Source organism: Acinonyx jubatus, chromosome D1 (genome assembly GCF_027475565.1).
Source record: "Acinonyx jubatus isolate Ajub_Pintada_27869175 chromosome D1, VMU_Ajub_asm_v1.0, whole genome shotgun sequence".
NCBI lineage: Eukaryota > Metazoa > Chordata > Mammalia > Carnivora > Felidae > Acinonyx > Acinonyx jubatus.
This window is the reverse complement of record NC_069390.1, coordinates 14,016,413-14,030,537: the sequence shown is the minus strand read 5'-3', so window position 1 is coordinate 14,030,537 and position 14,125 is coordinate 14,016,413. Positions and strand designations below refer to the sequence as shown.

At 35.6% G+C, this 14,125-nt stretch overlaps 1 protein-coding gene across 1 annotated transcript; it reads left to right on the top strand.

Moving 5' to 3' along the window:
• The first annotated feature begins 4,960 nt into the window (after positions 1-4,960).
• LOC106986184 (olfactory receptor 1052-like) lies at positions 4,961-5,922 on the top strand. Its single transcript, XM_015084362.2, has one exon. It carries the CDS (start codon positions 4,984-4,986, stop codon positions 5,920-5,922), a length of 939 nt encoding a protein of 312 aa, XP_014939848.1. The 5' UTR covers positions 4,961-4,983.
• The last annotated feature ends 8,203 nt before the right edge of the window (positions 5,923-14,125 follow it).

Genomic DNA, 14,125 nt, shown 5'->3' with positions numbered 1-14,125 from the left:
ATTATTTGAAATTGGGGTCCGTAATGCTATATATATGTGACATTTATACATAAGAGGCATTCATATAAATGAAGGACAAGTTTTAGTTTTCAGAAAAAATAAAAACAAATAATAATGCTAGGTAAATCTGATTTTATATCATGCTTCACAATTTTTTCAAAAGCATTCAATATCTTATACACTAGAGTATCAAACACAAGGAATGATATACAGGCGAGATATTTAAAACTCAGAAAGACAAAATTAATCTGTTAAATACTCTCCTCATAAAATAAAGGGCTGGCCAGAATGCAGACAACAGTATACTATGTGGGTATGTGTGGGAGAGGAGTCATTCTATAGAAAAAAATCTAGGATATTTGTTTATGTTTAATATTGACCTTCAACAAAAGGTTACTGTATTATATACAGTAACTATATTATACTATAAAGTCACTGGATACTAAAATAAGGGGGAAAAAAGTCCATTTTCTAAATTGTGAAGCAAATGAAGGGTGTGTGGCAGGTTTGTTGAACGAAGATTGGAAAACGAGTAATATATTCTAGATAATGGGTAATATACCTTATATAATGAGTAATATGCCGTCTATATATACCTGAGTGATCTCTATATATGTGTGTATCAATAAATGCAACTCAGTTAAACAGATTCCAAATGTCCTTAAATGGTTGATGTAGTTAGTCAATAAGAAATAAGTGAGGACTTCGTGAGTGAAATATCTGATTCTATGCCATCAATTTCCCTGTAAACTATCAGGACAAATTTGAGAATGGGCACTTTCAGTTCCAGTCCTTTACCCCATCTATAAAACTGGTTATTGCTCAACATCAACACTTGGAGAACTCAGAACTTAGCAGATGTCTATCAAACATAACTTTCCTCTCAGTTCACAGAGATTCTCCACTAAATATGTATTATTATTATTATTATTATTATTATTATTTAATTTCATGTGTGTAGGTTTGGAGTGTGCAGCTTGGAAATTGGCCTAACTCATCAAGGAAATAAGTTACTGACACTGTTTGGATCAGTCATGGGTACAGTTGCACCATGGTCAGGTTTCTTATTTGTTAAGAGACCCATAAGCCAGTGTGATGGATTTATGGTTTCCAAGATCTGAGATTTGTCTTGTGCTGTGAACACAATAATTGATCCCAGCTTTGATGACAATCTTCATTTGTCTTTGGTCAAATGTGGCCTGTGAACAAATTGCAACTCCCAGAATTAAGGATACCTAAGGCTCATATTGTCATCCCGATGAAACCCTAATCTGATATAGAATACCCTATAAAAATGGTCCAATGGCTATCATCTTTCTCCTATAAACTAGCTTATTCAATTTTACCAATTAAATATAACCTTTTTTTTTCAGTTTGAGCAAGACCTTTCTTTGTAGAGCCAATATCAACAAGTCTTCAATACATCTTATGAAGTCTTAAAATTCATAAATTCTCACTCTTTATTCTTAGCTGGCTCAGATGTTCAGTTTTTGCTAGAATACTGTCCTGAGTCTAATTTTTCTCGCACTGGAAATTTCCTATATTTTCCACTATTCGTCATGCAATATGGTTTCCAATTCCATCATTTTTATGTTCACTCCTTTGTCAATATTGAAAGTCTGCCTAGAATAAATACTAAAAGCAGCACAAAGTTTTACTTTGGGCAATCACTGTATTAAGGTACTGTTCAACCATTTCCTAAAGTGTAAATTTAGACAATTCCTTTAAATATGCTGGGCCACGTATAATGTAATTCATATGGATCAGAATATTCAATTAAATAAAATTACATAATGGTTAGAGATAATAGTTGTGAAGTGCCTGGAACATATTGGGATTTAATACATAAAAAGCATTCCAACGAGGCTCCTACTTAATATTTAGTTGCCAAAGAAAAAGAAATACGCTTGTTAGTAAAATTAATTATAATATTCCCTGTGTGTCAGTCTGTTTTAACTATGTAGTCTGTTGGTCTCATTTTAAAATTCCTGCAAATTTTCACCACCTTGTTCTTATATAGCTGTGTTTATTGGTTTGGATGCATTTGACCTGTATCAGTGACTTATTCATTCTTATTTGCCCCCTTTCCCTTTTTTATCATATGTAAGTGCCTACCATTTCACTGTGATTTACTACCTTTTATATTTTTCATTCTATCCTCCAAATAGCAGCCTGCCTAGAATTTCTAGAAATTACATTTATGTTCAACCAGTACAGTGACAAAAATGTTAAACTTGAGATAAATTCCCTCCTAACTAAAGTGTAATCTGGTGTATGAACACACACACACACACACACACACACACACACACGCACACACCCCTGAATTCTATCTAGTGATTGCTGATTGCTTATGCTTCTCTTGAGTTACCTTACATTGAAATATAGGATATTTTCCATAACTGCTACCAAATATAATGTATGTATATAGAAGCATATGGTCATCAACAAATGGAACTTAGCACTCTTTAAAAAACGATATACATAAAATATTCATAACTATATTATGCAAATTATAATAACAAACACCGATGGAGTTCATTTTTAATAATGAGGCTCATATAGGTAAGACACACATTTATGTGATGACTTTCTCTAAAACTGAGAAAGGGCAAATACATGAATTGCTACAATTTGGAAAGATAGTGCTGGGACCTTGGCTTCCCCTGGTTTCTCTTTGCTCTTTTAATGAAACGTAGTATCACAGAATCATTGGGGATTCCATTCTCCAAAGACCCTGAGCCAAATATAAATGCAAGTCAGGAAACTAAAAGAAAGGGCTAAGCTTCCTCTCAACACCAGGTAGGTGTTACATTTCTGTGTTTTAACAAAGGATTTATAAATGCCTCTCTGGTTTTCAAAAACAGCAACTCTTGATACATGCTATGAATGCAAGACAAAGAAAAATCACATGCTTCAAATCCCTTCCAAATATTGAGATAAGGGAGATAAAATGAGACCATCGCCACATCAAATGGCTCTCTGAAGTAATTAGTGGGTTAATTCCCTATTTCCTCAGGTAGCTGTGTAGCTATGTGAATTACATATAGCTATGTAAATTACAAAAGGGAATTTAAAGACATTCTTTAAAATTTAAGTTTGATTATTACAAGCTGTTGAATTGTGTTAGATCTGAGGAAGAGAGTGGTGACTTTTGGCCCTTTAACCAGAGCTAATTTTTAGATTCAATGCTTTATAGCATTAGAAAAGTGGTGTGAAAGGCAGTCCAGATGAAAATTACTGCTAATTAAATGAAAATCAAATAAACAAACATGAAATCAGTGAGATAAGAAGAAACTCATCATCATATTAACAAATTGGTTCGATTAAAAGCAAAGTCAATGGAAGGAAAGCTATTTAAACAAAATGAAACAAACAACAAAAAAGCAAAGATCCAAAAAATTATTTTCTTCAAAAGCCATTTGTCCAGTGTGTCAATAGTCCAGTTTCTGTTCTAGCTATTTGTTTCACTTTGATTCTACAGCAAACATTTAGGGAGTGTGCCAGTTTTAACATATTTTCTTATTTAATTATTTCAACTACCTCCTGAGGAAGGTTCACAGAAACCAGTAGTAAAGCTAGAAACTAAGGCTGAGAAGTGAAATCACAGGTTTTGTGGCAAAAAAGAACTAGTCGTTTTTTTTCACGTCTGGCATTTCAGTAAAGTAGACATGATCAAAGCAATCTTGTCCCAAGGTTTGCAACATTTGAATTGTTACTAAATAACTTTACGTCACACTGGGAAAAGGGTAGAGATCCAAACTTAAGTCTTTCTCACTTTTTATTCAACACCAGGGAAATATTCTCAAAGCCTGGATTGTGGAATACCATATCCATTACTGTTCAGTGAAAATAAATTCAGCTGTCAAATTAACGTGAAGCATGCTTTATATTTACTTCTCCCCAAACTCCCCAGATATAATAGTGGACTATATATTCCTATAAATTCTGCAGTAAAGAAAACTTTCCTTTAAAAAGATTTAATCAAATATGTCCCTAATATATCTGCTATTATAATCTTATTTTTCATGTATTCTGGTGTATATGATGAAGCCCAAGATAAAATTAATCTAATAATCTTTTTCTCAATAAAAACCTATGACCTAATGAACCAAAAACATGTTCACGGTCCTTGAAATTAGACTTGTAATCTGTTGACTGCAGGGATCAAAACATATTGAAAAGTTTCTTGATTCAATCTTATGAAAAAAATCTGATATGGACTAATCCAAGCCATTGGATAATAAATGCTCTAGGAAATCAGAAAATAGAATGGTAAGTTATTTGTTGGAACAGCAAAGAATGACTTCCTGCAACAAGGGAGTTTTAACAAAAAATAATGTTATGATAGAAGATGTTTGATTTTTTTTAATTCTCTATGCTAGACATCCCTAATTTCTCATTTTACATTTTTATGGACCGTCTATAAATTTAATCATATATATATATAATAGTATATGCATATTATTGTGAAACATGTGTCATGTATTGCTTGTCTAAGTTAAAAAGACATCATAGACAATAATTTTGTTAGATGTCTCAGAAATTGATCTGTTAATATTGAGGGGTTGTTTGTTTTGTTTTGTTTTGTTTGTTTGTTTTTTTAAGGGATGTTTTTCTTACAATACGGGGTCCTTGCCTTATGTTCTAGAATCTGGAATATATTGTTATCCAGGGTCCATGTCTTAAACTTTCTGTTAAACCAACATTCCCATGAGGCTTTGCAAGGGGGCTTAATTTCTCCAGGGTTCTTATGATGCATAATGCCAGTTTACATCAAAGTCCCTGATGGGACTTCGATTCAACCCAAGTCTCTTATCAGGCTGACTTTTCACAGTTGTGAGAACTGAATTTCCTGTGGACTGTGATTGTTAACTAAGACCATTCAGTTTTCTAAAGATGCTAGTAGATTGAATGCATATATTCGGGTTGTTATCATTGCCCTCTTGTTCCCTCCAGGGCCCCCACTGGGGAGACACACAGATGGCCAACAGAAATGTCAGTGTGGTAACTGAATTCATCCTCCTTGGGCTGACCGATAACCCTGAACTGAATACTGTCCTTTTTGTGCTGTTTCTCTCCATTTATTTTGTCACCGTGGTGGGCAATGTTTGGATTATAGCAATAATCTGGGCTAGTTCCCAGCTCCATTCCCCCAAATACTTTTTCCTTTGCCAGCTGGCTTTCTTGGATTTCTGCTATTCGTCAGTCTTTATTCCTAAAATGTTGGCGAATTACCTAGCAGGACAGAAAGTCATCTCCTATCACGGTTGCCTCCTTCAGTATTCCTTTGTCAGCATGATCCTGACCACTGAATGTTTCCTGCTGGCGGCCATGGCCTATGACCGCTATGTCGCCATTTGCCGCCCGCTTCACTACAAAGGCCTCATGACCCCCACGTTCTGCACCCACTTGGTGGCTGCCTGCTACCTGCTAGGTTCTGCCAGCTCACTCACCCACCTGAGAGGCTTGCTCAGCCTGTCTTTCTGTGGGCCCAACATCATCAACCATTACTTCTGTGACATCCCACTGCTCTTTCAACTGTCCTGTTCGGACACCCAACACAACAAGATTTTACTTACCGTCCTCTCTGGAATGACATCGGTGACCACCTTCCTGATGGTGGTTGGTTCCTATGTGGGAATCCTGCTCACTGTCCTGAAGTCACCCTCCACAAGGAGCAGATATAAAGCGTTCTCCACGTGTGTATCTCACCTAACAGTAGTGACTCTCTTCTACGGAACAGTGATATTTGCTTATCTGGGAAGCAGTTCCAGCTACGCACCAGATAGAGCCAAAATCCTGTCCATGTTTTACACCCTTTTGCTGCCAATCCTAAATTTCCTGATATACAGTGTGAGAAACACAGAGGCCAACGAAGCAATGAAAAGAATTATTGTGAGAAAAATATTTGCTCTCTGACTATGAATTTTTAAGAAGTGACATTTAAGGAATGTTTATTGATTCTATAGGCAGGTGCATTGTTTAATACCTGTGAGACTTGTTGGAGGAAACAAAATGGTGTTTTCAAAGTATATATTCATTATTGGCTTTTGGAAACACACAGACATATATTATATATGTATCATGTATTATGCACATATGAACATATACATATGCAATACATTCTGTCTGGTAAGGGAGACATTTCCTCTGTCCTCTTAGGTTTACTGTTTGAGGACCTGTGAACTAAACTGACAGGCAACAGACTATCAGGTGAATAGATAAAGTTTCCTCGTATGTATATAAGATGCACACACAAAAAAGTGCCTTGCTCAGTAATTAGAGGTGGGGTTTATATACTTAATTTAGCAGAGGAAACACTTCTATGGGAAGAATAAAATGGCTTTTGAGGGAAAAAATGAGAGATAAATTTTGTGATATTGTTTATCAAGGGGCAAGTGGTCTCCTCTGTCTTCTTTCTTGTCAGAACCACCCCCCCTTGGGAGAGAGCAGTTATAGGCAGCCTCACTCTCAAAATTCCTGCCTTAAATCAGATAAGGGAAGTTCTGCAAAAGCCTCTTTGTGCATCTATTGAATCCTAAATGTCTCCAGTTTAAAATAAGTTTATGTCACTATTTAATTTGGATCCCTTACATTCACAAATTATTATTTTTTAAAATTTTAATGTATTTTTTAAATTTATTATTGAGAGAGAAAGAGAGAGCATGAGCAGGGAGGGGCAGAGAGAGACAGAGACACAGAATCCAAAGCAGGGTCCAGGCTCCCAGCTGTCAGAGCAGAGCCAGACGCAGGGCTCTAACTCACCAGCTATAAGATCATGACCTGAGCCAAAGTTGGGCACTTAACCGACTGAGCCACCCAGACGCCCCTCCCAAATTATTATTTTGAATCTCTACTAACTCACTAAAATCCATTGCAAAGAATGCCGGAGACTTCCTTATTCTTTACGACCTAGAGGAGCTGCCCTGTTTTACAGATGAGACAACAAAGCACCAATGGAGTTGAAAGCTCACCAAGCTCAAGATGAACATTTGAAACGTAGAATCCAAGCACACAAGCATACATGGTGCCAGGGTGGCTTAGTCCATTGAAAGTCCCACTCTTGATTTCACCACAGCTCCTGGGAGTCAACCCGGTGTCGGGCCTCCATGCTGAGTGTGGAGCCTGCTTAGGATTCTCTCTCTCCCTCAGACCCTCTCCTCCTCTCTTCTCTCTCTCTCTTTCTCCCTAATTAAAAAAAATCAAGTATACACATATCCATATACTTGTACACAGGCCTTCTCCCATTTTACATAAACAAATAGAAGTTCCAATATGCATTTTGTACGCCATTTTTGCCTAGAACCATTACAGTTTGAATATTTACCTTAAAAAATAATTCCACAGGTGGGGCTCCTGGGTGGCTCAGTCGGTTAGGTGTCCGACTTTAGCTCAGGTCATGATCTCACAGTCTGTGAGTTTGAGCCCTGCATCAGGCTCTGTGCTGACACCTCAGAGCCTGGAGCCTGCTTCAGATTCTGGGTCTCCCTCTCTCTGCCCCTCCCCCGCTTATGCCTCTGTCTCTCTCTCTCTCTCAAAAGTAAATAAACGTTAAAATGACAAAAAAAATTAATAATTCCACAGACTTCTTTTTTATGGTGATTCCATTTCTCCCAGTTGTTTAAAAGAAGTACCAAAATGGCAATACAAAGGGATTCTGTCATATCAGAGTACATTGGATTCACTTAAAATCAGCCCCTAGGAAACTTCCACAAAAGAGTACAGCCACTTGAAAATGCTGATAGTTTTTTAAACAAAATGACTGTTGGTATTATATGTGTTCCTCATTGCATATAGTGTTTATTGTTCTGCTTACTCAGACATGGATCAGAAACTGTCCGGTATCATTGTTAAAACCACAATTGCTAAGAAAGCAAGCATAACTTTGGTTAACGGCACTTTCGCAGTATGTAGCTAACAATGGTTTTGAGTTTATGAGAATGTTTATCAAATGGAATGATATTTAGCTCATACCAGTAAATTTTTCCTGCTAAAACCTATTAACCTATGGAGTTTTTTTTTTCTTATTTCTGAACAGTCAAATTTAGGTAAATATGTAATATAATGTGTTAAAGCAAATTTTATTTTGCTGCTTCTATATGGCCCATATTTCTTTCCAGAATAATCCCATTGTCATGTATTTTAATATAACAGCTACTCATTTTCCAAAATATAAGCAATCACTGTTGTTGTTATAAACAAACTTCCAATAGGGACGCCTGAGTGGCTCAGTTGGATAGGCGTCACACTGTTGACTTTGGCTCAGGTCATGATCTCGCGGTTCCTGAGCTGGGACCCTGCACTGGGCTCTGCACTGTCAGTGCTGGGATTCTCCCTCTCTCACTCTCTCTCTGCCCCTCCCCTGTTCACTCTCTCTCTCAAAAATAAACAAATAAACCTTAAAAAATCAAACTTCCAATTGTAAAACTATTACCTAGGAAGGAAGATTTTAGGCAATGGCAAGCAGTTTTCTGGATATCCCACAATCACAGACTAAAATTTCATTCAATGTTGGCCCTACTAAATATCCATCTCCCGGTGTCATATGCTTAAAGTTTATATGTTTTACAAAGAAATTGAGATCATAATGAAAAAGTTTGTGTATAAATCTTTATTTTCGTAATTGGATTCGTCTCAATAAATTACTTTGGAAAATTCATAGAAAAAATTTATTTTGATACTATCCTAAATGACTTTCCAAGAGACTTGTATGCAACCTAATTCCTTCATCAATACAATTATATTTATTTAAAATTTGAGTTATTATAGCTTTATAGAAATAAATAATAAATGCTCTGCATAATAAAATCTCATAAATAGGAAGTCAAAACCAATAATCTGAAAATTAATGAAGATACAATGAGTGATCGTGCTTTTCTTTCCCCAAATTATCGATTGATTTCATGAGAAGCAATATGAGGACATTAAGTTTCCTCTGTTCTTTTTACTAAAAAAAGGGACTTGAAAATATGGTCATTGAACCAAAGTCAATAAACAGGAACATATTAAATCAAATGGAAGGGATAGGATAAAGGATATTGGTATTCTGAAATATTATAAAGTTGCAGAGAGAGGGGCTGTTTTAAGAATACCATTGAAACCACAAAGAACCCAGATGTATTTAAATATTTCTTACAAAAGTTATAAATTGGTAGAGTGAATTTTCCTAATAGTTTAAGGCTGATATATAAAAGAACAACAAAAATTAACTTCTCATATCCAGTGAGACCTTAGTTATCTACAAAGATAGTTCCTCGAACAATCAGTAAACTACCTTAAGCAAAGTTTACCCTGAAGTTTGCCTCATCTACTTCAGCACTTTGCAATGATCTTGTTTCTGGCAATATATTTATGCTTTTTAAAATTAAGCCAGTAATTTAGTACCCTTTTATGCATGTGATTGAATATAGTTTATTTCTGTAGACGTATAACCGTCTGAAGATGTGTGTTTGATTTTGTTGTTATTAAAAGCCTTTGTTAATAGCCAAATTATGGAAAGAGCCTAAATGTCCATCAACTGATGAATGGATAAAGAAATTGTGGTTTATATACACAATGGAGTTCTACGTGGCAATGAGAAAGAATGAAATATGGCTCTTTGTAGCAACGTGGATAGAACTGGAGAGTGTTATGCTAAGTGAAATAAGCCATACAGAGAAAGACAGATACCATATGTTTTCACTCTTAGGTGGATCCTGAGAAACTTAACAGAAACCCATGGGGGAGGGGAAGGAAAAAAAAAAAAGGAGGTTAGAGTGGGAGACAGCCAAAGCATAAGAGACTCTTAAAAACTGAGAACAAACTGAGGGTTGATGGCGGGTGGGAGGGAGGGGAGGGTGGGTGATGGGTATTGAGGAGGGCACCTTTTGGGATGAGCACTGGGTGTTGTATGGAAACCAATTTGACAATAAACTTCATGTATTGAAAAAAAATAAAATTTAAAAACTAAAAAAAGCCTCTGTTAGTGCAATGCTGATAATATGTAACTATATCTACATCTAATCTATATCTGTATCTATATCTATATCTATCTATATATATATATATCTAAATATGTCTACAAATCTGTTTCCCTGCCTATATAGAGATAGATACACTGTATGGTAAAATTAAGGTATTAAAGTGTTAAGTTCTACTTTAATACACAGTGGTCAAACAATCCTAAATTAATATATGTAGGTGTGACTCTCACATATTTCAATGTTCCAATTTGTTTAAGTGCTTTTGTAGGGGAAAGCATATCATCCTGATGAATTAAAAATTAAAAGAGGACACACATTATAATTGCCTCATTATTCATTATTGGAGAAATGTCATAAAAAGAAGAGATTAGGTATGTCTTACAGGGTTTGAAGGAATACAATTATAAGAATTAAAAAAAAACATTTGAACTAAATGCATTTGAAAATCAAAGAAATGTATCTTTAATGCTACCCTGACTTCTTAGAAGCTGTGTGGAAATACGTTTCAACTCAACATAATGAGGCTTTGCAATATATGATATCCTGAGATCAGATGAGATGCAAGAGAATAAAGATTGCTTAGAAGATTCAAGCCAAAGAGGACAACAATTTGGTGAGAATTTGTAGGGAGGATTTTAAGGTCCAGATTAATGGTATGTGTATTGGCCTCCAAGTGTCATTTTGAACAATGAGGAATTCTGCTGATGGATATTAAATAGTTTATAACTTATGAATTTCAAAGAGCTGAAAATGGTCTTTTCTTTGGTGCCATGTTCTTTCAGAATCATAGAAATTTCTAATTGAATCGGCCATTGTAATCTGTTCTGGTGAAAAAGCCAAGTACTGAAGAGAAGAAAATGCAACTATATACTATAAATGCATTTGGACTCATTACTCATTGTGTAATTAGTGACTGTCTGAATTTCAGTTCTGTTCTCTCATATTGGATTAAGTATTGTTGACTCTGGTTCCCAAATACCCTTAAAACAAGTTTTCTCGGGGCGCCTGGGTGGCTCAGTCGGTTAAGCATCCGACTTCGGCTCAGGTCACGATCTCGCGGTCCGTGAGTTCGAGCCCCGCGTCGGGCTCTGTGCTGACAGCTCAGAGCCTGGAGCCGGTTTCACATTCTGTGTCTCCCTCTCTCTCTGACCCTCCCCCATTCATGCTGTCTCTCCCTGTCTCAAAAATAAATAAATGTTAAAAAAAAAAAAACAAAAAAAACAAGTTTTCTCTTCTTCATTAATCATCAGCACTGCTGTCTCAGGCCCTATGTTCTCGAATCCTAACTATTGAAATAGCCTTCTGACTTCCATTGCCACTTTACCTTCAGTGTGTTTCTATTCTTATCTCAGAAACAACGTTGGTCATAATTCTTTCCTTAATGTCACATATGTTCTCTTATCTTAGTAGGAAGTCCAAATTCCCTGAACTGTTTATACTTCTCTTTAATCATTCTCAAGGGCCAAGAGCAAGAATTCTCATATTTCCCAAGATTTTCTTGATAATATCCTTGAGAAAATTAGATTATTTCCTCCATTGTTCTATCATTGTGCACTGTATTGTAACAGTGGATTGTGAACTTTTGTTTTCACTTCTGATTCCTCTTCTGAACTGTTTAATCCTGTGAGGAAAAGACTGCATCTTATTCAAGGACTTTTGGGATAGTTTCAGGATTTCTGGGATAGTGATTACTACATAGTAGGTACACAATAGTGACTTGTTTAATAAATCAGGGTGTTAATTATTTCAGAGTGTTTTTCTTTTTTACCTGTGTGATAATGGCATGTTTGATATTAAGGAGTAAATAAAGATAAGTTTTAAATTAGAAGTTTTTCCATCTAGTATACTTTTTTTTAAAAAAAAATTAGCTATTTATAGGAGTCAGGTTCTCAAAAACATATAAAGTGGTGTGCATATAAATAGTAAGCAAAAATATAAGGAAGTTTTCTTGATGCATAGTAACTAAATAAATACCTAATAAAATAACTTCTGATTTATAAAGCTACTGAGCTTTATTATATATGGAGCTTGAGGAGATGTAAATGATTAATGGAGGCAAGGTTATTATGACACTGATGATCAGGGACAAAGCTCATGGAAATTAAAATTTTCCAGACCACTCTAGAACGCCTCCCAGTGATAGGTCACAGAAAGTAGTAATGCTTCAGGTTATTTAACTGAAGGAAACAAATTAATGTGCATTCTTAATTATTATTTTTTTTAAAAGAGTAATCATGATGAATGTAAATGTCCAATGGTGAAAGAAACAGCTTAATAGACATGGGTGTATAGATATAATAGATTATTGCAAATTTCATTTATATTAAAGACATGAAACAGATGTCAATTGAATACCTAGTCTATCTTCAATATTATAACATATGTATTATAACATAACATCTTGCACTATATATATATATTTATATATATATATATATATATATATATGATATGTAGTTTTATTTTCAAAAACCATGAGGAAGGTACTACCATTGTACTATTGTCACTTTGCAGATGATGGATGCTGAGGATTAAAGACATTACAAAATTTTCACATGGTCATAAAGGCAGTAAATAGTATTTCAAGACACAAACTCAGAATTATGACTCCCAAATCTAAACGTTTTCAACTATAGCACCGTCTTCTTTTGAAAAGATATAATTACAAAGACTTGGACATTTAAAAGCATTGAAAATATGTGTGACATATTCTCAAGGGAAAAACATGGGTGCACACACAAAAATAGAATCTGTGGTCCAGATTCAGGTTTCCAAATACCATCCTCCCATAAAAGATGGCAAGGATCCTTGGAGAAGTAGTTGTTTCTAGAGCTGAGTCTGGGAAAATAGAAGATGAGCCTGGAATATACTGTGCTGCCAGATTTAAGAGGTGAAAAAACAAACACAAAACAAAACAAAACAAAACAAAAAGACAAGAGCATGACCAAAGACCAAAGAGCAAAGTGCACGGAAACTAATTCAGTAATGGTTCCATTAGCAGAGCTACTTGAGCAATAAAATAAATGATGGTGGTGTTGGATAACCCAAAGGAAAATAATTACGAGTACATATTTGTACAACTATCTAACCACATAAATACATAAAGAAGAAAGAACAACTCTTCCTTACAGAATCATTTCAGTTAAAATATCTGGGCACCTGCGTGGCTCAGTGTGTTGAGAGCCAACTTCGTCTGAGGTCATGATCTCATGGTTCGTGGGTTTGAGCCCTGAGTCGGGCTCTGTGCTGACAGCTTAGAGCCTGGAACCTGCTTTGGATTCTGTGTCTCCCTCTTTCTCTCTGCCCTCCCCTGCTTGCATTCTGCCTCTCTCTCAGAAATAAACAAACATTAAGAAAAATTAAATATATATATATGTGTGTGTATATATATATATATATACACACACATATATATATATATATATATATATATATGTTTGAAGGCCCTTTCATGCAGATGGCTGAAGCTGAAGAAGGAAGCTCATGCCCCTCAAAAAGCCACAGCCAAAGCAAAGTCTTTGAAGGCCAAGAAAGTGGTACTGAAAGGTGTCCACAGTCACACAAAAAAGAAGATCTGCAGGTCACGTACCTTTCCAGGATCCAAGGCACTGAAAGCAGCCCAGATATCCTCTAAAAAGCACCCCCAGGAGAAACAAGCTTGACCACTAGGCCATCATTAAGTTCCCCCTGACTATAGATGGAGTCAGCCGTGAAGAAAATAGAAGACAACACACCTGTGCTCATTGTGGATGCCAAGGCCAACAAGCACCAAGTCCAACAGGCTTTGAAGAAGTTTTACCACATTGACATGGCCAAGGTCAACACCCTGATTAGGCTGGATGGAAAGAAGAAAGCGTGTGTTCCACTGGCTCCCAAGTATGACACTTTGGATGTTGACAACAAAATTGGGTTTATCTAAATTGAGTTCAGCAGGCTAAATCTAAATCTAAATTTTTTCCACCAAAATAAATAAAATAAAGTAAAATAATAAAATAACATAACATAAAAAAATAAAAATAAAAAACTGAAATAAAATAAAATAGTTGAAAGAAGGGTAACATGGAAATTTGCCACAAAAACACCACAGTAATAATAGGTAGAGGCAACATATTGATGGATGCTGAAAAGAATAAATGGAATATTTGCATACCCTAAATTAT

What these genes read in the sequence shown, in the direction of transcription:
- LOC106986184 (XM_015084362.2), top strand. Translation starts at nt 4,984, where the DNA reads ATGGCCAACAGAAATGTCAGTGTGGTAACTGAATTCATCCTCCTTGGG.